This window comes from Corapipo altera, unplaced genomic scaffold (genome assembly GCF_003945725.1).
Source record: "Corapipo altera isolate COAL_440 unplaced genomic scaffold, ASM394572v1 1, whole genome shotgun sequence".
NCBI classification, from domain to species: domain Eukaryota; kingdom Metazoa; phylum Chordata; class Aves; order Passeriformes; family Pipridae; genus Corapipo; species Corapipo altera.
Window position 1 is genome coordinate 22,169,831 of NW_020884873.1, and position 25,679 is coordinate 22,195,509.

Sequence of the window (25,679 nt, forward strand, 5' to 3'; positions counted from 1 at the left end):
TCTTGTTGTTTCACGAGCTGGTTCACATAATTTGAAAGCTTCATGTTATTTTTCTTCCCTGCATTTCCTCTCTGCAAGGCTTCCTCAGTTTACTCAGTTGTGGAAGGGGGCAGAGGGGGTGATGAAGCAAAGTTTTGGTTGGCTGTTTTAATGATAGAGCCTTTCATGGCATGATCTAAACCCTGATGAAGCTGATGGACTTTGGATCAAGCTAGTTGAAAAACCAAATCTGTGTTTGGAAAACACCCTGCAGACTCTTTGAATGCTGTATCTAGAAGTTAAATAAATGCTCTTAACTACAGATGACATTCCTGTGTTATCTAGTGCTTAAACCTGGCTCCCTGCTCTCCTTTTATTGTTTGGTCAGGGGAAAGCCTGAGTTGTTGATTACTGTACAGACAAAATGCTTTTCTTTTCGTCATGCAAGTAGTCTTATGACATTCAGACAACATTCTTGTTTCATCCTATGGCAAAGTACATACTCTATATTGTATGTGCCTGTGTTTGGGGGGAAGGGGCGAGGAGAAAATTATCATAATATGATGATGCATTTTGCATGAAGCTCTCCAGAATGCCTCATTTGAGCTTTTGCCATTGTAATTCCATGTATCATTTCAGTGTTAAGCAATGCCCTAGGGTCAGAAAAACCCATAAGATGCAGCTGGTAGTTAACCTATGTGTCACTAGTCTGCACAGAGGATGTAAACCAGAACATTTCCATATGAATAATGCCATCTGTTTTTTAACTCCCTTGCATTTAGTTCTCAGCCTTCCCCCAGCACAGCCAGTGCCCTGTATCTCCTTTCAGTTTCTTGCCAGAACTGCCCAGCCACAGCCTTCGTGACCCAGAGGGTCACAAAGCAAGAAAGTGTGTCTGGAGCTCATGCTGCCCAGAGCTGACATAATCAGGAGAGAGAGCAGGGAAAGTTGAGGTTTAAGTTTGAGGGACCCTAAATAGTGCCAGATGCTGTATGGATGAGATAGCTAGTAAGACTGGTAGTAATAGACCTGAGGAGAAGGAAAAGGGGAGATTAATTCCCCCCCCCTGCCCCCAACCCGAGGACACTACAGATTTTCAAAGGCAGGTGTGGACCCCATGCACATTTAAAATATAACTCATCATTGTACTTAAAAGTATGTTGATGGTCACCTTTTTCAGGATACCAAGAGAATTGTGCATGTGCTACCAGGTTTCATTAACCACAAATTCAGAAAGAGCCATTATGTATTGATTCTCTTTTGTCTGCTGTTGCCCAAATTCAGGTGAGACATGATGCCACCTAATTTGTCTTTTCTTTTTTGTCAGTTTCAACAGTGTTGTTTTTCAAGTGAAATGCTAAATTCTAACCTTTTTGGAAGTTTTGTTTGCATGTAAATAGAGAAAATACCTTGTGTAATAGATACTGAGTTTCAATCCTGGCCATGCGGACTTGTGTGGGGCCAAGATTTTAGTTCTGAATAGTTTAATAAGAATCAACCAGCCTCATCTCTGTCCTGTAGGGAGATGGTTTTAGCATAAAAATGCTATAAGATTCTTCAAGAGTAAACAGGTTTTCCTTCTCCCTCTAAATGTTTGGAAGATACCGGTGTTAGTTTTGATCATTGCTAACATTTGAAATCTCATGGTTCCCATATGTGATTACAGTATCTTTTTGTTAGATGTTAATTTTCCTGTATATAGAAGAGCTGCTACATATAGTAATTTTTTGTAACCCTACGTTTTGTCCACCAGGAACATCTTCCAAAATGGCATTTGTAAATGACTTATGAACACTACTGTGATTTTTAAGTATGATACTATGATCATATTAGTGATATAACAGTTTTGCTTTTTGACTTACATATTTGCACAAAGACACTCAAGGCTGCCAACAACCTTGCAGATACAAGCTTTGTTTATCCCTCCTTGGTTTCCTCATATGTAATACCAGTACATTTCTTAAGGGTATGTTGTAAAAATAATGAAAAACTTCTATATTATGCATACAGGAGCAAGCAAGTAAAGCTCCAGTGTTAAACCAAAGGGATTAAGGCAGTCCCAGGGGAGTAAATTGAAGCTGCAGGGAAACATAACCCAGATGGTACCCGCCTTGCCTTTGGTAATAGGGAGCAGCGCCTGGAATGTCTGCAATGAGAACTCCATTGTGCTCTCTGTGTTGGTGCTTTGAAGGCTGTTCACTCATGGCAAGGGGGGTTTCTGTCCTCTTTGTACTCTGGCAGGATTTCCGGGATGCTGTGGCGCATGCCTCTAGGCAGCTTGGAAAGCCAGTGATTGAGGACAGGATCCTGAATCAGATCCTCTATTACCTACCTCAGCTCTACGAACTCAATCGGGACCTCCTGAGGGAACTGGAAGAGCGATTATCTCACTGGTGACTATCAATAAAGGGATACCACTCCTTTGATGTTGAAATTTATCTGTGGTGCTTATGTGACTCCATGTGATCATGGCTTGACTCTTGTTTATGTTTTACGTGCCTTCTTAAATGACAGAATTTACTTTGAAAGTATAGGAGATTATTTTTCATTTAGATGTGGTTGTTTGCCATTTAGATGTATACAAAGGTCCACAAGGCATGCCAATACATTTTCGTAGCAACCACACTTTTTATTTAAAATTTTATTTTTAATTGAAAGGTCTGGTCCTTGTATGAGCATGGTAAGTGCACTAATTTCATTAGGGGAAAAGGAGGCTGTCCTGAAGACTAGTTCACATTTTAGAGGTAGTTTAGATCTACTGATCAGAAACAGCACTGATTGACGCCTTGAAGTCCATTCTCAGTTACTGTGGTGGGTGAATCCAAATCAGCAATACAAAACCTACTGACAAAGGACTGGAATGGGTAAAGACTTGCTGTTAAGTTTGAAGATCCATTTCCTCAGAAATCAACCTTGGTACTGAAGTGTTCAAACAGTTCAAGACCATTTAAAAAAGACTGTGTGTTAAGTGGTTGTCATCTAACACTAGTGTGTTGACTCGTGCCTAATAAAGTTTTCCAGAGTAGCTACTGAGATGGGTGCCTATCTGCTGCACTGTAAGCTTTTGTTCAGAACATAAACTAGCACATCTTACTCTGAAAGGGATAGATGTTTTGCTGTAGGGTTAAGATGTGCGCTATTTTTAGCTCTAACTGCGCCTTTTTTTTTTCTATTTCTAGGCTTGAACATCAAAGAATCGCTGATATATTTGTTAAAAAGGGTCCCTACCTAAAGATGTATTCAACTTACATCAAAGAATTTGATAAAAATGTTGCATTATTAGATGAACAGTGTAAGAAGAATGCAGGGTTTGCTTCAGTAGTCAAAGACTTCGAGGTATTGTATTCTTTTGTAAGATATATCCTATTTTGTGACTTTTTAGCAATTGTGATCCTCCGCAAGGCTTTAGAAACTGTCCTCAATTTTTTGTGTTTTGGTGGTGGGTTTTTTTGCTGCAGTCTTGGATTGAGACATGAAGAATACAAGAGGCCTTTTTAAGGACTTGGGTCTTTCAGATTCGCATTATTTTGAATGCAAATTCAAGATAATTAGCATTTTTGAAGCATGGATCTTTTAATTCTGTGTCGTCTTTAGAAGTGTTTAATTAATTAAACAATTAATTAAAACTTTGGATTAATTAAAACTTCTGCAGTGAGCACTCCCATCTTCTCTGCCTTTTTGCCTAATGAACACTGAAGGGATCACAAAGGAGCATGTTGCCCTTGCCACCCTGTTTCCTTTATTTCTGGAAAGTTTCACCTCTCATCTTCCTAAGTCAAAGCACCTGTTTTGAATCCACAGCATATGAACGCTTACTGATATATTTTAACGCATGAGTAATTTTGCATGCAGTCTTCTACACAGAAATGCTTGCTCTGTAGTGTAGTGTTTAACACTGGTGGTCACACTTCTTAATGATAAATCTTATCCAGTATAATCAGTAGTTGTTTTTAGGCATGTTTTCTTTTGCCAGAGCCTTTGACGGCCATGGAATCATTTATTTTGCATGTTTCTTTCAGATGAGCCCTCGCTGTGCTAGTCTGGCCCTCAAGCACTATCTGCTCAAGCCAGTTCAGAGGATTCCCCAATACAGGCTCCTGTTGACAGGTACAGTCAAGCTCTTTGTCAGGCTGAACAAGCCAGTCTTCACATGCCCCAGGAAACCTGTTTTCAGGCAGTTGTACCCATCTGTAAAGCATGTTTATCTGACTTTGGATATGTGAGGCTTTTAAAAAACATGGCACAATATATGCAGCTCTTTTTAAAACATGGCATGGGTTTAGAGGCTTTCGTTGTTAATATTGATTGAGATAAGATACACAGGCAAGGTGCTAATATTTCTAACACCGTGGTGTGGTCTGATGGTACATTTAGCAGCACATGGAAAACATGAAATCTGTGGTGGTTTTTGTTTCTGTCCTAATAGAAGCCTGTCATTTCCTTAAGGGTTGGAATGCTCCTGTTTTGCTTTGGGTTTTCCTTTTTTTTTGGGGTGGGGAGGGGGCTGATGGGTGATTTTTCTTCTTTAACGAATGAAAAAGGCAGTATGGAAAATCAGAGCTAGGAGAAGAAAGATGTCTATGCAGCTGTGAACTTCTGGTAGTAGCTTCTCCGTTTCTCCCCCACCCAGGTGTTTTGACTGTAAAATCCATTCTGTTTTAAAGGCAGAACACATGTTTTTAGTGTACATTTACAAGTGCTTAAGGCTTGTTACGGGGGCATTGTACGCTAAGGAGCTGGTTTGGGACTAGGAAATCTGGGCTCTGGACCCTGCTCTGGCACTGGCATGTTTGGGTGACCTTGAGCAAGTCTTCTCCATGATGCAGTGGGTTTTTCTGTCTGTAAGGGGAGGGCAGTGACAGAGGCCTCCTTTGTGAAGTATTTTGAGATGTGTTTGTTGTAAGAGGGGGATGGCTCCTGTAAGGATTTGGAAATACTTAAGGCATTGTTTTTGAGAGCCATTGCTTCTTGCTGAGCAATTTAAAAATAGCCTCTGTTTATGTAGTAACTGCAAAATAAAATGCTCTGTGACCTTTTTTTTTGGCTCTGTAACAGCTCATTGGCATTTCCCCAGCAAGTACTTAGACTAGTGATGCTGTGGGAGATACAGACTAAAGTGTTAAGCAGGAGTTACCAAGTTATTAACAGTGACTGTTTTCATTTTAATCATCTCATTAAACTCACAGGTGTTGAAAAAAGGAGAAAACTCCTTAAATGGAATACTTTATAGTGGAAAATCTTAATGACTCTTAACTGATGAAATTAAACCGTAAAATGGCATTTGGGGAACTGCTTTATTTTAAAAGGATATTGACTTAGGACATGGTATAGGCTTGTTATACACTTCAAAATCAGGAGAACTTTGGATAAGTTCAAAGGTTTTAATTGAAAAGGTTGAACAGAGGATCAGAATAGAGCAAATGCCAGTGTCAATATACACAGCAAAGCGAGAGATGTCAGGGATGAATGGCACTGAAACAAAACTCAGATGTTGAAGGGGAATTCTTCGTGATCATTAGCTGTCACTGTGGCTGGAACAGGCTGGTTTAGACCCTAAAAAAAACTCATTCTGTGTTGATGGGGGGTTGCTGTGGGTTTCCCCAGTCTGCAGACCTTACTGTGGCTGCCCAGCTTTAAATACACCTGTAAATGCTATTGAAAGGAAGGGGGGGATTGCCATGCTGGTGATGGATTTAGAAAAGTGATTTTCTCTTGTTCTGTGAAGCAATAAAAGACGTCAGACCAAGAATTTAATTGTGCTGGGGCTGGAGAGTGTCATTTTGGATCTGTTTAATTTTCAGCCTGTTCAATCTATCACACATCTGTTGTCCTTGAGATTCTCACTCTTCTATATCTCTGTGGATGACCCATCTGCTTTGTTACCTTCCAACAGCTCTGTGTAATATTGAGCAATGCCTGTATAAACCTGTGCTATATGAATATCTGGGGGGATGCAAAACACTTGTATCTCTTTTGTTGCAGTGGGTGAGAGGCAGTGATGGAGCAGCTGCCCAGGCTGAAGACAGTGGGGAACTGTGGGGAGGAGGGTCAGAGCAGAGGAGTGAAAATAATCCAGGAAATGAAGCTGTCAGGCCTAAGTCAACAGGGATTTCTTCCTATTTACATGTTCTGTGTCAGTGGGACAGCTTTGTACTGGTAACCTGCTGCTACTTGGTCACGTCGCAAGATTGTTGCTGTGCTTTGAAGTGGAGTTACTTTTGTGCTAACCAAAGCAGGAGCAGGTGGGCTCATAAATCAGTCAAGGAAAGGCAAGGCTCAGCAGTGTTTCTCTTTAATTATACAGCTTCTCCAGTCCAGTAAGTGGACTTCCACTTCTTGACATACTGGCCCCAAGCTCTATACAGCAAAGATCAGATGGGTTTTCAGGGATTTCATATAGAAATGAAGGAGAGGTGATTCTCTTTTCTCAAAAAGATTTGAGTAGATGACTTGAGACTGTGCTATATGAACAGGTTCTTGATTGCCATAGGATAAGTCTCTATTCTCTCTTTCCCAACACAAGGTTGGCAGAGAGAGTGTCTTTTATTATCCTTAACTGGGATATAGTGAGGGGGGTGAAAAACAAGCCTTTGGCACACTGCTGCTTTTCAGGTTGGAAATAGAATTGTCAGACTCAAGGCCAGTTATGTGCTGGGGAACAATTGCTTTGAGTTTAATTTAGTTAAATTAGACAACCCAAGAGAAAAGGCAGTTAATGAAGCAAAAGATAATTTTAATCAGGAGAAGAAGTGATAGTCACTGCCCCCCAGCAAGAAGAGAGAATTGCTGGTTGCTGTCAGGTAGAAGAAGAACATAAGGAAATTTTGTTCATCACAAAACCAGTACTTGTGTGCCTTTTTTTTTGATTTTTGTTGTGTTTTGGTGTATCTGGCAGAATTATGAATTTCTGAAGGTATACTTAAGATCTGTCTAGTCTGAACAACTAGAGCACACTTCAGAGGGGAAAATTTTTTTAGCAAAAACAGTAGATATTGTTTCATCTTAATATCTGTCTTTGTATTTATTTTATCTAGGAATATTTTTGCAAAATTTTTCTGTAATGTTTTTCATGTCTTTGAAATTGGCTTGTCTGCATAGTTTATGCCAGTACCTCCAGAAAGCTGCTGCAAGCACAGAATTTCCAGTGTTTATTCACAGAACAGACTAAAAATATCTGTTCTGATGCTTCTCTGAAGCTGAGTTTTAGCTATGAACTGAGGTCCACTTACCAGATACACATAAAGAGTACTATGATGAAAATTAGCTACTTATCATTTTCAGGATTTTACAGTTTTATTGACTCCAGTCTTGCAATACAAAAGCTGCAGAATTTTAAATTCAGTTATGTTAAAATCTCTAAATTTCTCTCTTATATTCACTGATTATATAATTTAAAATGCAAGAATATACCCATCCAAAATGTTTTTGAGTGATGTAAAGTGTTGTTTTGGGGAACATGTCATAAAGCATGACTATGCCAAGAAATAATTAGTTCCCGTCTTGGGTCTCTGGTTTTAAGTTACCACTGTAATTACTTTGGATATTAAATTGGATGTCTCCATGTACTAGGGACAGTGTCTTAGAGAACCAGCTGTACATTTGCAGATGAGGAAAATATACCCACCTTACCTCTTGTTCTCAGCCCAAAGAGGTGAGCATGTGGTTGGCAGGTTTATTTTTATTTTTGTATGAGCTGTAGGGACTCATTCTTTACACTGGGAGATTACTGCTGGAGTCCTTTGTGCTGGCCCCAATGAAGATCAAGTTGCAATTTTAAAGCTTTAATTTGTTGGCTTTGTGCTGGAATCCCAAGAGTGCTCTGCCTCAGCAGTATGGCACAGCTCCAACTTGAGGGAGTACCTGTCTGCAGGCAGGGCAGGAGAGGACAGCTGGTGTCATATCTGTGACAGGTTCCTACAGGTTAAACCAAGTTAAAAACTGTGAATTCTTCTCAGTTCTTTTCAAAATACTTCCTGTTAATTTTTTTTTCTCTTACACAAGCATAACCCATAACCCTATTCTTGCCAGCATAACCCAAAGTGAAGCAAGATTAACTACATTTTTTTAATGGAATATATGTCCACCTAAATATTGCGCTAGAATGTCTGCTAGCTACTACAGCATGAGATCTTGAGGGACAGGAAGATGAAATATTAATGGAGTATAGCTGGAGAAGTCTTGGTGCCATGTCAGACTTGTCTTAAAAGATCAGACATTATCCAGGGCCTGCTAATGATCAGGCAGAACTCTGAGGAGAGCAGATAGCTGTGGGTGTTCCCTGGCCCAGCCAGCCAGATCTCCCAGTGCTCCATCCACGCCTCCCAGCTGGTTCCTCTTCCTTCACTCCAACCTGCTCTTCATGCTTCTCCCTTGGATCCTCCCTTAGGTCTCTGCCAAAAAATAAAATTTGAGTGCCAAATGTTTCTCTTCTTGTAGTTCTGTTTTTCTCAAAACTTTCAGTAAACATGACAGGTTCTCTCACTCTTTGTAGCAATTCTGCTGCAGAAACATGTTTCAATAATTCCCTTTTAATTCTGTGCATAAGGAAAAGATTACAAGACACTGAGCGATCTCTGAGGGGCATGCATGAAGCAAGACATCTTATGAAGGCAAGGAACAATTGGCTCCTGATCCTTTTTGAATAAAAGAATGAATTTGGGTAGGGCAAGCATGTGGGAGTTGAATTATTTCACTCCTACATGAAACTTGTACAACTGCGAAGCTAAAATTGAATGCTTGCTAGATTACATATAGTTAGTTTTCAGTAGATCCTCTAGAATCTTAATACTTCATTTAAAAGGTAATTATAAATCAGTATTTGTTGCTTTTATCAACCTAACGTATATTTCTTTGAATGTTTCTGGTTTTGTTGCTTTCAATTTTAAGCAGTTCAAAGTTATAGAGTATAGAGAATAAACAGTTGACTTTTTACTGAGGATATATATTAATCTTTGACAGGGTATTGCACTTTTTGATGAACTAGACACTCGACTAGGGAATGGAAACTCAAAGGGAATGTTTTTTTTGTATAGTCATACGTTTGGAGTTAATTTTAAATGCTAAGTAAAATAGATTTTAAAACTACCAAGACTTCAATGGATTGAGGGTGCCATCTTGTGGTCGAATTACATTTATAATGGAAAACCAGAAATGCCTGTTTGAACACTGAGGGGCATATACTATTTTTATTACTGAAAAATATTAATCATAATGAGATCTTCTGTAATGGACTACTTTTTTATTAACTTCTATAAACAAGTTAGGTGCTCAAGCAAATATCTATAATCTTCAAATTTTTTTCCTTCAGCTTAAACGTGATTGCACGTATGTACTTATTTTTCACTTGCTTGTTTTGTTCTGGAATAATATATGCAACATACCATTTGTCATTGGAGAAAGCCACTGTTTCAATAGCCATCTCTTCACTGAGCAAATATAAAGAAATACTTTCTTTATGGAAATGCCAGGTTTCACTTTGTTATTACTTTGACAGATTTAAAAGATTAGGTAGCAGATCTTTGTGGCATGGATTTGCCTGAGAAGCAGATTTTCAGGAAAAAGGTGGTTTTTACTACTTTTTGGTGGTGTTTATTTATTTAACAAAACTATATCTATATTATTTTTTCTTTATACAGATTATTTAAAGAATCTTTTAGAAGAATCTGCAGACTACAGGGATACTCAAGGTAAATGTCTATTTAAAATAAAAACAACTTATGTACTTATGATGTTTCCAGATTTTAAGTGCTTGCAAAATGTTAAGTCAGTAATAGAAATGTTTTCTATTTAGTTCTAAGTTTCTCAGCAGAGATACAAAAAGATTGCAAGCTTGTATTTCAAAAAAGTCTGGAGCTGACAGTCATGTCAGCTCACCCAAGAGGTAAGAGTGAAGTTCTCCAGACAACTTAAACAGATATTTTGGGCACTGCTATTGAAAGAGACAGTCCTTGCATCTGTAGACCTTTCATGACAGGCAGCTTGTCTACCAGCTGCTCTCTCCAACTATAAGCCTTTCTGGCCTCATCCTCTCTCTGACTTGTGCCAGAACAAGTGTCCATGTGGCAGGAGTGAACAAGATAAAGGAGCTGACTTGAGTTATATTTAACCTGAGGTGTTCTCCAGTTTGAGTTGTCACAAGTTGCACAAACACAGGTGACTTACACAAGTTTGCCTGCATGTGGGGAGAAAGGAGATCAAAGGAAATGAGCAGGAATAGTTGGTGATGAAGAGGACGGGACCACACGTTTCATAGTAGTGTGGGATTAAACTGGTTTAACTCAAGCATATAAATGCAGTGCACATTCAGGCTGTTTCCTTCTGCAGTGTGTGCCTTAGCAATACAAAAATACTCCCAGTCAATGCTTCCATTTCATTTGCATGACACCCTGTCACTTATTTCACTCTTTAGTGACATTTGTTCAAGCCCATTATGTTTAGGAGGATTGTGCAACTGTAGTTGATTGGACTTCAGTGAGTGCCTTCAATGCACTGAGCCAAGTTTGCTTTGTCTGCTGATACAATATTGTAAAATATATGAGTAAATGTCCTTCTTGGGACATTTAGACATATTTGTTTGAGTACGGTGAAGATAGAAGCCAAAAATATTTTAACCAATGACTCTTTGAGTTCATCTTGCACTTCTTATGGCTGTGAACAAACTAATGCTTGCGTTGCACATTATATAGTTGACCACTTGAAAAGTGAGCAACTTAAATATATATTTTACTTTACATTTTCTTGTGATTTCTCCAACTTCTCTATTTTTTGTAGTTGTACCTTCTACAATGTTTTTCTCTCCCTTCATACATCAAAGATAAAAACTGAAGCTTAGTTGTAACAATAAGAGTGTTAATTTGAGATGCTTGATAGTCTATCTTAGAACTTGGGTAAAGAAAAGAAAATCTAATCTTTACTCGCCAGGTTCTTGTAATGATTAAGCTTAACTTAGTTCTGATTTTGCTTAGTTCTTTAATTCCATTGGGGGGGGGGAGTGGAGAGGGACACTAGGCTTGGTTGTGGTTACTGTTCTTGGAAAAATACCAAAATAGCACAATTCTTCTTCATAACCCTCATTTGAATACATTACTTCAGCTAAGTGGTATAAGTGGAATGCTCTTTATCCCTGTAGATTATTTTATGTTGTTATTTAGATTCATTTAGTCTTGGCTGTGTAAGTGATCCTGAGATCCTGGAACTTTCCCTTCAATAAACAGAAAATTTTCTAATTTTCTCTAAAATTCTTCAATCTTCCTTGAAATCTGAGTAAAATTTTAAGTTTTTAATAGATATAACTCATAGATGAAGAAACGTATAACAGAAAGAATCAGGTACTCATTTCTGTCATAATGAATTTAGCTAAATTTCCCTTCATCATATTCCATGCAGATGGGAGCTGGGGAGTGTTTTGCCTGAAGCAGCACAACATTTCTTATATTTCCTACTAGGAGACCACCAGCTCTTTTTCAGCAGGCTCAGTTGATGCTATGACATCTATATATAAACTTAAATTTTGATCAAATGCTTGATATCTGCTGTGTATTTTAACTGTTTGACTCCTGTGCTTGCATTGCCTTGGTTCATGAAAATCTTGTACAAAAATTCTTCTTAGATTGACTTAGGATGAGCTTTTTGTTCACATCTGTTTAGTTTCTTATACGGCTTCATGACCTTCTGAACCTTTCAGTTCAGACAGCTATCTCTTTCAACATGCTTTCTTTCCAAATATGACTCAACAATAAGGGAAGTGTATGCATTCTACAGTACTAATACTCTAATTACTACCTGGGAAAAAAAACCTTTGTTTTTGCCTGGTTTGGTATGCTTCTCTGTGGATTTTTAACCAAATGTAGGTCCTTTCTTTGAAGTGCCTTAGTGTACTTGAATTACTTAGAAGAAGGTGCCAAATGCTTTAGAGACTACATTTTATCAGAACAGTTGTCCTAGCTTTTAACTCAATAAGTCTCTTTTTTTCTACTTAAGTAAATTACAGGGTTTTGGATAAGATCCTTGGACTGAACACTCACTGTGTTCACCTGATATTTGACTGGTATCTTGAGGGTGAAGTAAAACTAAAGGCAGAAGAAAGAAATGGCAGAGATTTGTATAATTTGTCTAGGTGGTCTTCCGTGACTAACACTGGTGGCAGTTGGGTAAAATGGAAAAAACTTAGTCCCTACATAGTCTCTGTTAAAATATTGTAAACTTTTCTCCTGTAAGTAGAGTAAATAATTAGTTGTGTGAGAAACTGGGATTTACTTTTGCTTGTGGACTGTTTTGATTAGCTGTAAGAAATCATTGACACTGTAGTTGAAGCAATGACTTGCTAGAGCATATTTATTAAACCATAATCGAATGGGATTTATGGGAAGTGCTCCTGAATGCAGTGACTGTATAATCAGTTCCTTAAATCTTGGAATTATGTGGAAATGCAATGTCATACCTGTGCTTTACGTAATACCAATGCTAACTAGTCGCTATAACCAAAGCATTATTTCTTCATCCTTCAGATGCTTTAGCTGTTGTCATAGAAGTTGCAAACCATGCCAATGACATCATGAAGCAGGGTGTAAGTATTTTGACTTACGAAGCTGGTCTTAAAAAAAGAAAAAAAAAGTCAGAGATGCAAGGGCAAGTACTTATCTTCTGCTTTTTCTTCCCGTAGGATAACTTTCAGAAACTCATGCAGATCCAATACAGTTTAAATGGACACCATGAGATCGTACAGCCAGGAAGGGTAGGTCCTCCAGATGGCATTCAGCAGATTGCAGTAAAGTGCAGCATGGATGATATGCAAGCAAAGGACTGGAGCTGGCACATACCAAGAAGAAAAATGGTCCATTGCTTTATTATTCAGTTCTAACAGTCAAGTGAATACTGCCTCTCCATGTGTGTGGGGTGTTTTTTAGACATTTTTTAGATACCTTGCCAGATCTTGCAGGCAGGTTTTTGTCCTCAAGCTTAACCTTATATTTGTTGTGGTTTCAAGTGCAGCATGGAAAACTGTACTGCAGTCATTCACACTCGCTTTTAGAGAAACCTAAGGATAAACGGCTTTTCTCAGAAAGGGAACCTTGAATCCCAAAACTTCTGCAACACCTCTAGTGTAGTAATAATAATCATAATCATAATCATAATAGTGATGAAGAAGTCAGCTCATTTGCATGGCTTCTGCCCTAAAAACCTAGTTTTAATTTTGTTTAATTTACTAGGTCTTTCTGAAAGAGGGAACACTGATGAAGCTGTCACGGAAGGTCATGCAGCCACGAATGTTTTTTTTGGTAAGATGTTGTATATGTTGCTCTGTGTCTAATACGAGTGTAATTTTAAGTGGTTGAAACATTACACTGTAAACATAAGTAACTAATAACTGCAAGTACTAGAAAAAATTACCAATTTTTGCTGTTCTACTTATTTAGTTCTAATTTAGAGAGATCATCTGTGGCATATGCACTAATTTTAGTAGAAAACCATTTCTCACTAAAATGTACTATTTTGAACAATGCTTATTTAAAATCTGAGAGCTTTTATGAGAAGACGTTATCTGTGGTAGTGAGGAAATAAACACAGTTACTCCATCCCACTTAGCTGTACCAGGTCTTGAAACCTAGAACTCTGGCACTGCTATTGCACCCTTCCCTCCCTCCCCTCCCTGCCCCCTTCTTCCTCCTTTCTCCTTCCCCCTCTCTCTTCCTCCTGCTTTCTCCTTCCCCACTCCCTCCCTCCTCCTCTCTCCTTTCCCTTGCAGGAGGTCCCATGCATCCTGAGTAGAGCACTGGAATGGAAGTTAAGTGCTGGGTTCTCTTCCTGTCTCTGTTATTGCTTTATTTTGAAACTTCTGTGCATCTCTGAAGTTTCTGTTTCCACTTGAACCTTTCGTTTATCTCTTCTATTTAGCAGCTGTTATCATGTGTAATTTATGACATTATTGGTCCACAGTCCTGGCTGAAATCTGTCTTGTGGTTACTGTAGTATGAATAAATATTTCCCTAGGCAGTCATGGAATCAGTTATGATAATACTCTCAAAAATCTGGTGCTATCCTGAGCTGAACTTCACAAATTACATGTTGCTAATTTGAGTGTCTGTGGCTTGGATTTTCTTTGTTTTGTTTTTTGGGGCAATGGGTTTGTTTGGTTTGGGTTTTTAGTTTTGTTTGTTTGGTTGGTTTAGATATAAATGGTACAGGCTAGTGCTTATACCTTTAGACACTTGAGCAGCAATATTTCCATTGATCATGTTGTGAAGATTTAATAAGGCTCCTGAAACATTTTGTTATTTTGCAAAGAACATCATAGCAAAAACAAGACACTTCAGGTTTTGGCATCTGTTTCTGTGCAGTAAATGAAGTATGGATCCATGGGTTGAACAGCACAGAAAATAAAAAAAGTCTTAGCAACTGTTCAGTAAGTGTGCAGAATTAATCTGAGTCTGGTAGAACAGGAAATAAACAGTAGATGCACTTTAAACTGGTAAAATTCACATGGTATGTATAAATAAGTTTGTCCTTTTAATCATAAATTGCTAATCTCCATTCTTCTTTCTCCAAGTTTCTGGATTGTTTTGGTTTGTTTGAATGGTTAATTCTAATATCCCTTTAAAGTAGTTTACTATATCATATGGCTGTGTACATGAGAAACATTTTTGTCCATTTTGACAGCCTGTTCTTTGACATCTTTGCACTGTTTACTCATGTGCCAAATGTGTATTTACACAAGGAGGATATAAATAGATACCTATTGTTATCTAATTCATACATGAAAATGTTTCTTGGATTCTTAAGTGGAATAATAGGAAGTAGAGGATGCCCTTCTGGACAGTTGATCTCAGTGGTGTAGGAGTTCTGTACATCCAGTAAAATGCATCTGAATTACCTGTCTTTTAACAGTCTTTAGTCATTAAAAAGCATTGCTTCTGTGTTACAGTTCAATGATGCCCTGTTGTATACTACTCCAGTCCAGTCAGGGATGTATAAACTCAACAATATGTTGTCCTTGGCTGGAATGAAGGTGAGTCACTTGTTAAAATGAGTCTTTCTCCAAATCTGCCTGAACTCAGGCCTTCAAATTTTCAAAACACAACTATGTTTATTGTTGGCAAGAGATATTAAATATGCTTGCATTCCAGAGCAATCCTACAGGCTTAACATTGCTTGTATAATATGGCCTGTCGGATTGCTATCTAGGTTTCCCTAAAAAACTGTTGCCACAGGATCATCTCAGCTGCATTTCACCTAGTGTTGTCCTACTCTGAAATAGTTTGTCTACTTATTTTTTGTATTGTACTTTGTTTAGACTGCCTCGATTTTTCCTTTTAACTACTTTTTATTGCCCACAACCAGAGATTAGACATCTTTGCATGATAAACTCCTGGTGGGTCAAATCTCTGGTTTATAAAGATTTGCTAACTCTGAGGAAAGATAAGGCTTTTGTTTCTGAGCCCTTGTGAAAAGCATCAGAGTGAAGCCCTGAGCCCCTCTGGGTTTAGCGATAAGGGACATGCACACACTGTCTGACATGACAGTGGGAACAACAAACCATTGCCTTGGGAATCATTGTCTTTGGTCCTGTCAGAAAAAATCACCAAGTCCAGTTGCAGTGCCAATTTGGCACCCAGGTCCAAGCTTTCACAGGCAGAGCTGCAAAATCTCTGTTGCCAGCAGATGTCTTGTAGTGACTGAGAACCACTCGACTTTTAAACCTCCTTATGTTTGAAACTTGGTAGCTCAGAAAGATCAACAGGGTGATGCAGGCCTTGCTCACTCTGGGGTACACCAGTGGGCTAAATCTTGTCCTGCAGCAGCAGCAGTGCTTTTTTTTTCCCCCAGTTGCAGGAGGTGCTTATTGGGCAACATGCCTGGGCATGTTGAAGCACAGTGAGGGTCTCTGATAGCTTCATTCCCCTGTATGTCTCCAGTGTTTGTGTGGAACTACAGTGAAATAAAAGGATGGGCTGCATGTAATCTTGGTGTAGCTGGGCCCTCTGGACTGGTGTATGATCTCTTCTGAGTATTTTCTCTCCAATGTACCCCTTCTGCAATAAAAATGTAAGAGATTTTCCAGGAAGTAAAACTAAAGCAACAACAGAAGTACCATTTCAGTTTGAATGTAAAGTTTTCTCTTTTGGCTGAAGGTTAAAAAGCCAACCCAGGAAGCCTATCAGAATGAACTGAACATTGAAAGTGTAGAGAGATCCTTCATTCTTTCAGCGAGGTAAGTCTTCCAAATGGATAATGATTTTAAAACTGTGTGGTTTCAAACGGGCCACAAGCTTTTTATAGCTTGTTTTGCGCTTAATGTAATGAAAAGTTACCCTTGGCTAGAGTGATTACAGAATAAAGGGAATCAGATAATCAGAGTGAATAAAACCCTCATTTGGTTCCTCTTTTTCAGCTTAGCTACACTTTCAGAAACTTCACGTACATTGAAATATTATCCTTGCATTGCCTTTCCTTGAGAGGGTTTCAATTAAATTAATTTTAGGCTTTGATTTTCAGTATTTTTTTGTTCTTCCAGAGTTACTGATATGCTCTGTCACTGCATCTACAGGACAGGATATGAAGCTTAACAATAAATTGTCATGTTATTATTGGTAACTGATATAAATTGAAAGAAGTCATCCTGATCTTTTAGCTAAAATAACACTGCAATTGAAACAGGAAACAGATCTTGTGAACCTGAAATTATGGCAGCAATTACTCCAATGGTGCTTGTCTTTACCAGAAAAACAAATTCTCCATGTAGCAGCAAAAGGATACATGGCCACTAAACCAGAGCAGCTCTGGTCACCTTCACTGAGATGCCTTTAGCAAAGGCCTGGTTTTGTGGATTGTTGTTTTTGCTGTGCTTGAGTTGAAGTTTTATATGTTTTGACATTTGTGACAGTGCTGATACCAATAAAGAAAGACATGTTTTCTCCTTTGTTTAGCAAGGCTGAGCAAGGGCAGACTGCTGCTTTTTGTGTGACCTTGTAAATACCAACATGAGAATGTCTGCATAAAGATAGCAGTATCTGTAGCTGACGGGTAGACCAAGGTTAACATTGTCAAAATTGCCAAAGGAAGTAGCTCAATTGGCTGAGTAATTTATAACAACACACTTGAAATGAGAATTTTTTATTTCTTAATAAACTCAAATGTTTTTATAGCTCTTCTGCACACTTGGGAAAAAAAAAAGGTGCATTTCACAGTCTAGGGTATGATTCTTCTCCAGTATAATATGAGCAGGTCTGTGCTGCTTAGATGCCTTGGTGACTGGATGTCATAGGGATACATGAAGACATTTATGGGATGGCAGTAGACAATGTGGATTTATCTCTGCTTGACTTGAAACAGCATTTCACTTTTAATTCAGTTGTGTTAAAAAATTGTCAAAAAATCATTGGAACTTCTGAAAATATCATCTTGAAATACAAGCTACGTATTTTCCACAAAACAGGATAGACTTGTCTTTTCGAGGAACTGATTAAATGGTAGATTAAAATCAACTCCTGTGAAATATGTGCTGGTTTGTAGGGGAAAACCCCTATGTATAACGTTTTAATCAAATTCAGCATGGTTTGTGACTTGCTTTTGTCTTGACCTTGAAATTGCTGGAATTTACCTCATTTTACCAACTAAGGCTGCTCTGATTTGTTTTTTCTTTTTTAGTGATGCTGCATCTTTGGAGAGCATTTAGCTCTATTATTTTTATACTTGGTGGAAGCTATGGGTGTGCAAGAGCCCTAAGTTACACACCAGTGATAGAGGGAGGTTGCATTTGCATGGCAAGAAGGAAATGCTGGGGGCCCCAGGTGTAAATGACAGTTTTCAGATTGTTTTCTGTCTGTAACCAGAACTGGGCCTATTGTGGTGTAGGAGGGAAACAGTTGAAAAAACTACCAGCAACAGGTGCTTGCATATATTTTTTTCCAATTAATTATGTTGTTCCTATTGATAAATATCCTGAAAGTGAAAAGAATTTGTATCTTGTCAATACAGGGTGCATCTTCTTTGAATGATGCCTTATTCTAACAGCTTCTTGGCTCCCATGTGGTAAAAATCTCAATTGCAAAATTGATTAAAATTAGTATTAAAGACACTGGAGACAATTTTCACTTCTGTGTTTTTTTCAAATAATAAGCATTATGTGGAGTGTACACCAAAAAAGAGATTCTGAAATGATCCTAGGAGATGAGGCAGAGAAGGGAGCGATTAAGCTGGTGAAAAATTGCTATTAATAAAAAGTAGGCCAATTAATAACAGAAGTATAGATTAATGCCTAGACAAGTCTTTGTCTCTTCAGGTTTAGTTTTACTGACTGCATTAGTGTTCTGCTTTATCTAGTCTGGGTTGAGGTTTCAGTTTTCCTGGGATATCTGTAGGAATGTGAATTGTTTTTCATGGTACAGTGCAGCATTGTACTAAAAATCTCTTCATCAGAGGAACCAGTTAGCACATCTGCATGATACAGCACTGCACAGAAGTAGTGGTTTGGTCCTGAAAACAACAGTCGTGCCAGCCTGACACAGGCTGAGGCCAGCTGGCCCCGTCCCCCTCAATAAGGAAGCAAAGAGCTACCCCAGGCAGACACAGCTGCATTGCTTTCACTAAGGATAGCTCAGGCAAGGCTAGCTCAGCTGGGAGTGGTGCCCTAAGGCTCTGATCCTGGAAACAAGAGAGGTGTAAGTCTGTGAGCCCTCCTAGGGCCACTGAGCAGCTGTGATGTGTGTGCCCCTAGCACACGCATTTGCCGGTAGTAACTATTGCTGGGGCTCTCTGCAGTCCATTTAAAGCTTTCTACTGTTATGTTAAATATCAAATAAATAAAAAAAATAATAATGTTTGAAACCCCTGCAATTTTAGTAAGCAGATCACTTTTGGAAGTGATACTGGAGCTGCAGCAGGGGAAGCAGCAGGGCTGGGCAGCTGTGGGGGGAGGACTGGGAGTGACAGCAGAAGAAACTGCCTATTTTCCTGCAGCAAACCATTACATCAATTCAGTTGCCAGTGGCACCACCTTTGCTCTTAAGTTTTGAAGGATTGCAAACAATCCTAAAGGCTAGCACTAGCAAACCTACCAAGCACAAGCTTCCTGGTGAAATATTAGAGTGTTAGATGCTCCATAAATAGCAATCTCCACATGATGGAGGGGATGCCTAATCTCGAAAAACTGTACCAACTTTAAATTTAATACAGTTACAGGAATCCAATTAAATGTAACCAGATTTTGAAAAAAGCCAAAGGAGTTTATTAGAGTTATGAATATTATGTAGTTAATGCAGACTAGTTGTTCTTTCCAGATGAGGAAGCAAAAGTAAATAAACTGAACAAAATGTTTGACTGAGACTGTGAGATATTGGGACAGACAATAATACATTGCTTTGCCTTTGCCTGTATCTTATTTCCTCTCCTTTTGTTCTGATTTTGTTGTTGTGTGTGTGCTAGATATTTTTTTTCAGCTCATACCTCACAGGCTTCCCATGTGTTTACCTTACTAGATTTGTCCTCTCTGTTTCTCTGTAGTACTCAGTTTCATCCAGTTCAAAACCCCAGTTCAAAGTATTTTCCTTGAAGGCTCAAAGATGATGAAAGCTTCCAAATACACCTACAAAACCATTAAAAAATAATGGTTTAAATAATTGGTGCTAGACCCCTCATTAGTGTAAGTCATTGCTTTCCTCTTCCCTGGCTTTCCTTTCTATATCTTTCTATTAATTACTTGGATTAAACAGATTAATTTATTGAATACCAGTCAAGAAGTTGGGAATAGAAAAAATGTTGGCAATGTATACTTGTTCAAATTTTAGAAGCCCTTTTTAAATCTGGCATGGCATCTTAAACAAGCAGCCTAGCTGTTTCTCTGCCACAAAACTGCTTCATCCTTCTCAGAGCCTTCTCCGTGGTGCTGGCACAAGTACTTGTTCAGCTGTGTGATGAACTCAGTTGGTAAATTGATCCACAGGAAGGGCAGGTCGATGGCTTGCTTTAATATGGATTTGTTTCCCAGTCTAGCCCACTGCATAACTATGTGTGTTCTGGCACAAGGGTGAAAATAAGACACAGTGGCTGAGAGAAAGGATAGTAGGCTGCCCTTTGCAGCAGGAACAGCATGGATTTATGAAAACAGGGGTGTGCCCATGGCCAGAGGAGATGCTTTGGCAGTGCACGTAAGCCAGTATAGCTGCAGCCTCCTGCTGTACTGAGCACTCCTTATTCTCTCTGCTCCTTGTGCCACACCACTTTAGCCTAATGTTTTCCTTGCTCTTGATTAGTGATCCACCAGCTGTAGGATAAAGAGATAGAGTAAGCTCATCTGTTCATCTCTTTAAGTTAGCTCATCCAATGGAAAATTTTGGAAAAAAAAGAATTATGTAAAAGTAGCATAACCTGTAGTAGGAGTAGTCAGGAGCACAAGGCAGGAGAAGAGTCAGTGTGGGTTTTTTCTGACATAGGCTTGGGGTTTCACAGGGCTGGGTATAACAAACTGCACTCTGAGACAGAAGGAAGCAGGGAGAAAAAAGACTTGTTGAAATTTCAGGTTGCCTTCAAGAGGGAAGGCCAAATCTTTGTTCTGGAACCACCATTTATACCAGTATCGTTCAGGCTATTCAAGGGTCCAGGGAGAAGGGGAAGCAATGACAGACAAGCTTAAAACAATCACAGGGTATTTTGGAAGGAGGAAAGGGAGGGAGGGAATCCGCATTATAACAACAGACGCAGAAATCTTTTTTAGTATTAATCAACACAAATAGCTAACACCATGCAGACAGTTAAAAAATTATGCCAGTTTTAGTAGGAATTGGGGATGGTCTATAAAATGAAATTGCAAGAGAGTTACGTCAGTGTGTAATAAAGCTAATGAAATTCTAATCAACACTTGCTTAGTTTTAAATGTTAATAATAATAAACTGGTTTTGTGGGTTTTTTACCCCAACAGTTCTGCTACAGAAAGAGATGAGTGGTTAGAAGCTATCTCCAAGTCAATTGAAGAATATACAAAAAAGAGAATCACATTTAATCCGAGCAAAAGTCTTGAAGAGGTATATCACAAAATTATTGTTGGTTTGTTCCCTTTTTGAATATAAAGTTTCTTATAGGTGTTTAGAGAAACAAGAGGCATTCCATGATGAATAATAAAGCAGCATGGTAAATGATAAGTGAACAGATGATAGAACAGAATACTATTTCATAATGTTTTTTACTTTAAATAAATTTAAAATTATTTTCTTCCGAAGAACCCAAACCAGCTTTTGCATTTCTCGTTGTGATCTTGTGAACAGAAAGATGAAATGAAAAGATTTTAAACTAAAGCAGCTATTGATACAAGTAGACTGGTAAAGCTTGAAAGTGACAGAGCTGTTGTGAACTAATTAAATGCAGCTCTGTTGTCAGGCTTGCATTATAATGGTCACTGATGAAATAGTAGATAACATTTAAGACCATAACAATTTATCAGAGAAGGCTTTTCAACATCATTAGCATTTTCCTATAATCTCTGGTAAATACTAATCTTATTTCTCATCACTGAATGTAAAGATATTCTGCTTATGTTCTCTCAGGCAGATCCAGAAAAACAGGAAGAACATAGTCCACTGGGATCAAAGGCTCCGATCTGGATTCCTGATACCAGAGCCACTATGTGTATGATCTGTACAAGTGAATTCACACTGACGTGGAGAAGGCATCACTGCAGGGCATGTGGAAAGGTTGGGTGATTGCCTTTTCTGTTAGTCCTACAGGTTCCTTGTGTGACAAACACAAAAGGAGCCTCATCACACAACCAGTTTTTTGAGGGAACACTGTACTATGTCACAATTATGTGCATTAGAAACAATGGGTTGGGGCTGGTGGTTTAGGGTTTGGGTTTTGGGGGGTTTTTTAAGGCAGGTCTTGAACTTGACCAGTGTTCAACCTTCAACCTGTTACATGTTTTTTATTTTGCATTCTAGGGTGCTATTTATGGTTGCTTTTTCAATTACGTAATAGAAATTAATGCTAGCTGAAATAAGGAAATATCTTCTTCATTAATTTCCATAAGATAAATCATGATTTTTGTTTTTAAGTTAGTACCAAGCTTGTTTTATATTTAACACTTATGAAATAATAAACCTTTATTTTTCTTGTTTTAATCAAGTGAGAATACAGAATTAGAATTCAATGAAATGGAGAAATCATCAAGAGAACAATGACTTTTTAATTATTTCTTTTAAATTTTTGTATTTAAAACGCTCAGTAACACAGTAGCTTATTCTGTTATATCATGGATTGTTAACATTGGCTTATTGAGTTGTATAATTCAGTGATTTTTTTTTTATATTTAAACTTATCACTTAAGAGGAGGAAAGGGCAGCATGTTGAACATAAAGACACAGGAAAAATCCAAGATCTTAAACCATTTTTACTGTAAAATAGTGCCTATTTCAGATTGTATGATGGGCTTAACAGTGCTGAAGTGAATGTCTTTTGAGTATTTGCTTATTTACAGGTGCACATCGTGTACAATAATGGTTTTATTTGTTTCCAGATTGTCTGTCAAGCTTGTTCATCAAATAAACATGGCTTAGACTATATGAAAAACCAGCCAGCAAGAGTATGTGATCATTGCTTCAGGGAACTACAAAAACAAGGTGAAGAAAATCTTCACAAACTGTCTGTTTATTTTTGTGGCCCTTATTAACATGGTATGTCTGTGCCTCATCTTTACTGCTGGGTTCAAGTGTCTAATTCTGCTTGTACCTGAAAAGCGATAGGCATCTGAGATTATAAAATGCCAAACAAGCTAGTAAATTAATTTGCAATGCATTGGCTCTTCCTTCCAGAAACGTGTGCATTTACCTTACTGTAATTACATGTAGCTTATGCTGCTTTCCTTTTGAGATAACTAGTGTTACATTGCTTTTCTTTAATCACAGGGTACAAGTGTATATTAATGTCCTTGCAGCTTATCATGACCTTCCAGTGGATTCATGTGTACTTTTTCTCTCTGTAACTTGTATGCCTGTAAACTTCATTTTTGACAGCTAAGCTGCTGAGATAGTTAAGCTCTGGGGCTCTGTCAAAACATAGGCTTTCATCTTATTGAAGCTGAGTCTCTTCAACCTCAAGCCTCAGCTCATCTGGAATTCAAGAATTTGGCATATTTGTACCTCAGTTCTGAAGGCAAATTCCTAACCATTGCCTACTGAACACTGGCAACATGTATTTCAGTATAAAACACCACAGCTAGAGCAGTTTTCATTGAAATGCTTTCAAAGAGTGTGGTGCCTTATGGAAAGCGAGAGTTCGATAGCGTGGTGCTAATAACATTTGCTTAGAGAAGGTCCAGAATCAGTGTCCTCACTCATCCTGAGAAAATTCAAATACGTCTCTTTGAAGAAGCTTCATATCATTATGCAGAAACAAATATAAAATCAATGGAGACACCTCCCAGTGAGGTGGAAATCGAGTTCCATCTCAAAAGAGTTGCTCTGAACTATGTCCAAATACTTTAGTAAAAAATACACAAATGAGATGTAAGCAGAGACCGAAAGAGTTTGCTGCCCTTCCCTGTGGCAGAGGCTCCAGTTCGACACAAGCTCTCAGGGGTATTAGGAAATCTGTGACGACCCAGTGCAATAATAAACCTATGGATCCCATAGGGATGCGGAAAGCAGCATCGATAACCCTTGTAGCTGTGGGTGCCTGAGGTGCTCGGGAAGGCAATTGTGTGGACCACCTGCAGGTGTCTGTGCTGGGCACTAGAGGCTGCTGTGCTACAGGCAATGGCAGGTGCCTTTAGCTGGGAAAAGGGCTGCGGAGCAGGTTCGGTACAGCTGGCAAATCCCATGACTCTTCTGCTCTGCTCATTTTTTCAGAGCCTCACCAAGTTCAGGGACAACTCTAAAAGCAGATTTAGTGAAACTACTCATTTCAGGTTGGGCTGTAAAGAAGTGGTGGGTGTTGCTAGAAAAAGAGGTTTTAAAGAAGTGAGGTGTTGCAGAAGTCTTCCAAGAGAGATGAAGGAACTGCGTGTGGCAGTGGAGAATGACAGCATATGCTCTGGAGATGGGAATGTCCAGAAGTGTGTGTATGACAGTGTGATGCTGGAAGAGGAGTCCTACAGTATCCATATTGAAAAAAGCTGAGAAGTTAACAGATGTAGAGAACTGAAGAGCAGAGTTGGGGAACAGAGGTAAAATACAGACTGAACTGCAGAGGACAGCTGTAAAAATTTGGTGTGATTTTTAAGATTTAATTTTCACCCCATTCGACACCAAGAAAACAAAAAAGACCCAATTTGTTTAGTTCTAAAGTTCTTATGGCTTTTTTTTTAGTTTGATTATGATTTGGGGGTTTCTAACTCATGGTGTTGATGATAACACTGAACCATTAATTCAGTGCTGAATTTAATGTAGTTAGGTGTTACTATTGAAAGACTGTAATGTGAATAAAAATGCCAGCTGTCCTTAAGAAGAAAAGCCCAAGAATCAACAGCCTATGTTTCATCTGTGACATATTCATCCTGTGCATTTTAGATAACCAGTGCACTCCTAAGAGCGGATCCCCAGTCAACCATAAATCTCCATCAAGTGCCTTGTCTACAGTATTACATAGTATTCCCTCTGGAAGAAAGCAGAAAAAAATTCCTGCAGCCCTCAAAGAAGTAAGTGCATTATCGGTCAAAAGTGATGCCTTGGTATTATATAATCAGTATTAACAATGCAAAAGACCAATTCCATATTTTAGCCATCTTCTCTAGAAGCAAAAGTCAAAATGTATCTGTAACTGTGGTTTGGGCCTTAGTTTTAAATAGGCAGGGATGTGAACTATGAAGCAGTGTGTAAACTGCATGAACACCTGTGAGATTGTGATTCAGATAGATAGACAAAATTGTAATTTCTTTCTTGCTTCCCTGTGTTTCCATGAATTGTGATTTACCTCTGCACCAACAATCAGTGAGAAGACTCCTACACCAACTCAGCTCTTGGCTTATGACTAGGAAAGGTAGATCTAAACTCTACCTCTCTGTATACACTGGAGGTCTTGGGAATGGGAGGAAGTGACTTTTCTTGGCAGGTCTGCAGATGACACCCAAGCTGCGTGGTGCAGTTGACACGCTGGATGGGAGGGATGCCATCCAGAGGGACTTGGACAGGCCTGAGAGGTGGGCCTGTGTGAACCTCTGAAGTTCAACAAGGTCAAGCACAGGGTCCTGCACATGGATCAGGGAAATCCCAAGCACAAATATAGGCTGAGTGGAGAATGGATTAAGGCTTGCCCTGGGAAGAGAGACCTGGGGGTGTTTGTGAATGAAAAGCTCAACGTAACTCAGCAATGTGCACCTGCAGCCCAGAAAGCCGGTTGTGTCCTGGGCTGCATCAAAAGCAGTGTGGCCAGCAAGTCAATGGAGGGAATTCTTCCCCTCTTCTTGCTCTGGTAAGACCCCACTTGGAGTGCTGCACCCAGCTCTGGGGTCCCTAACACTATAGGGGCATGATAATGCCCAACATTATGAGGGCAACATAAGTCCAGAGGAGGGCCACTAAGGTGATCAGAGGGCTGGAACACCTCTCCTGATAGGACAGCATGAGAGAGTTGGAGCTGTTCAGCCTGGAGAGATCTCTGGAGAGATCTTGGAGCAGCCTTCCAGTACCTGAAGGGGAACCTACAAGAAGGCTGGAGAGGGACTTTTCACAAGGGCATGTAGTGATAGGACAAGGGGGACCCTCCTTAGTCTGAAGGAGGGT

General features: G+C 39.0%; 1 protein-coding gene across 2 annotated transcripts in view; it reads left to right on the plus strand.

Annotated features, from left to right (window-relative positions):
* The window catches only part of FGD6 (FYVE, RhoGEF and PH domain containing 6), a 71,612-nt gene that overhangs the window by 37,349 nt on the left and 8,584 nt on the right, over positions 1-25,679 (plus strand). Inside the window, exons 6-18 of one of the 2 annotated variants that reach the window (XM_027664118.1) lie at positions 2,221-2,372; positions 3,159-3,315; positions 3,999-4,086; positions 9,615-9,665; positions 12,486-12,544; positions 12,641-12,712; positions 13,188-13,256; positions 14,900-14,983; positions 16,107-16,186; positions 20,891-20,993; positions 21,513-21,659; positions 22,478-22,580; positions 24,468-24,595. In XM_027664118.1, the coding sequence (XP_027519919.1) occupies positions 2,221-2,372; positions 3,159-3,315; positions 3,999-4,086; positions 9,615-9,665; positions 12,486-12,544; positions 12,641-12,712; positions 13,188-13,256; positions 14,900-14,983; positions 16,107-16,186; positions 20,891-20,993; positions 21,513-21,659; positions 22,478-22,580; positions 24,468-24,595 (1,293 nt within the window). Of the gene's footprint in view, positions 1-2,220; positions 2,373-3,158; positions 3,316-3,998; positions 4,087-9,614; positions 9,666-12,485; positions 12,545-12,640; positions 12,713-13,187; positions 13,257-14,899; positions 14,984-16,106; positions 16,187-20,890; positions 20,994-21,512; positions 21,660-22,477; positions 22,581-24,467; positions 24,596-25,679 lie in introns of those variants that run through there. The other variant, XR_003531050.1, reaches the window with a different exon arrangement.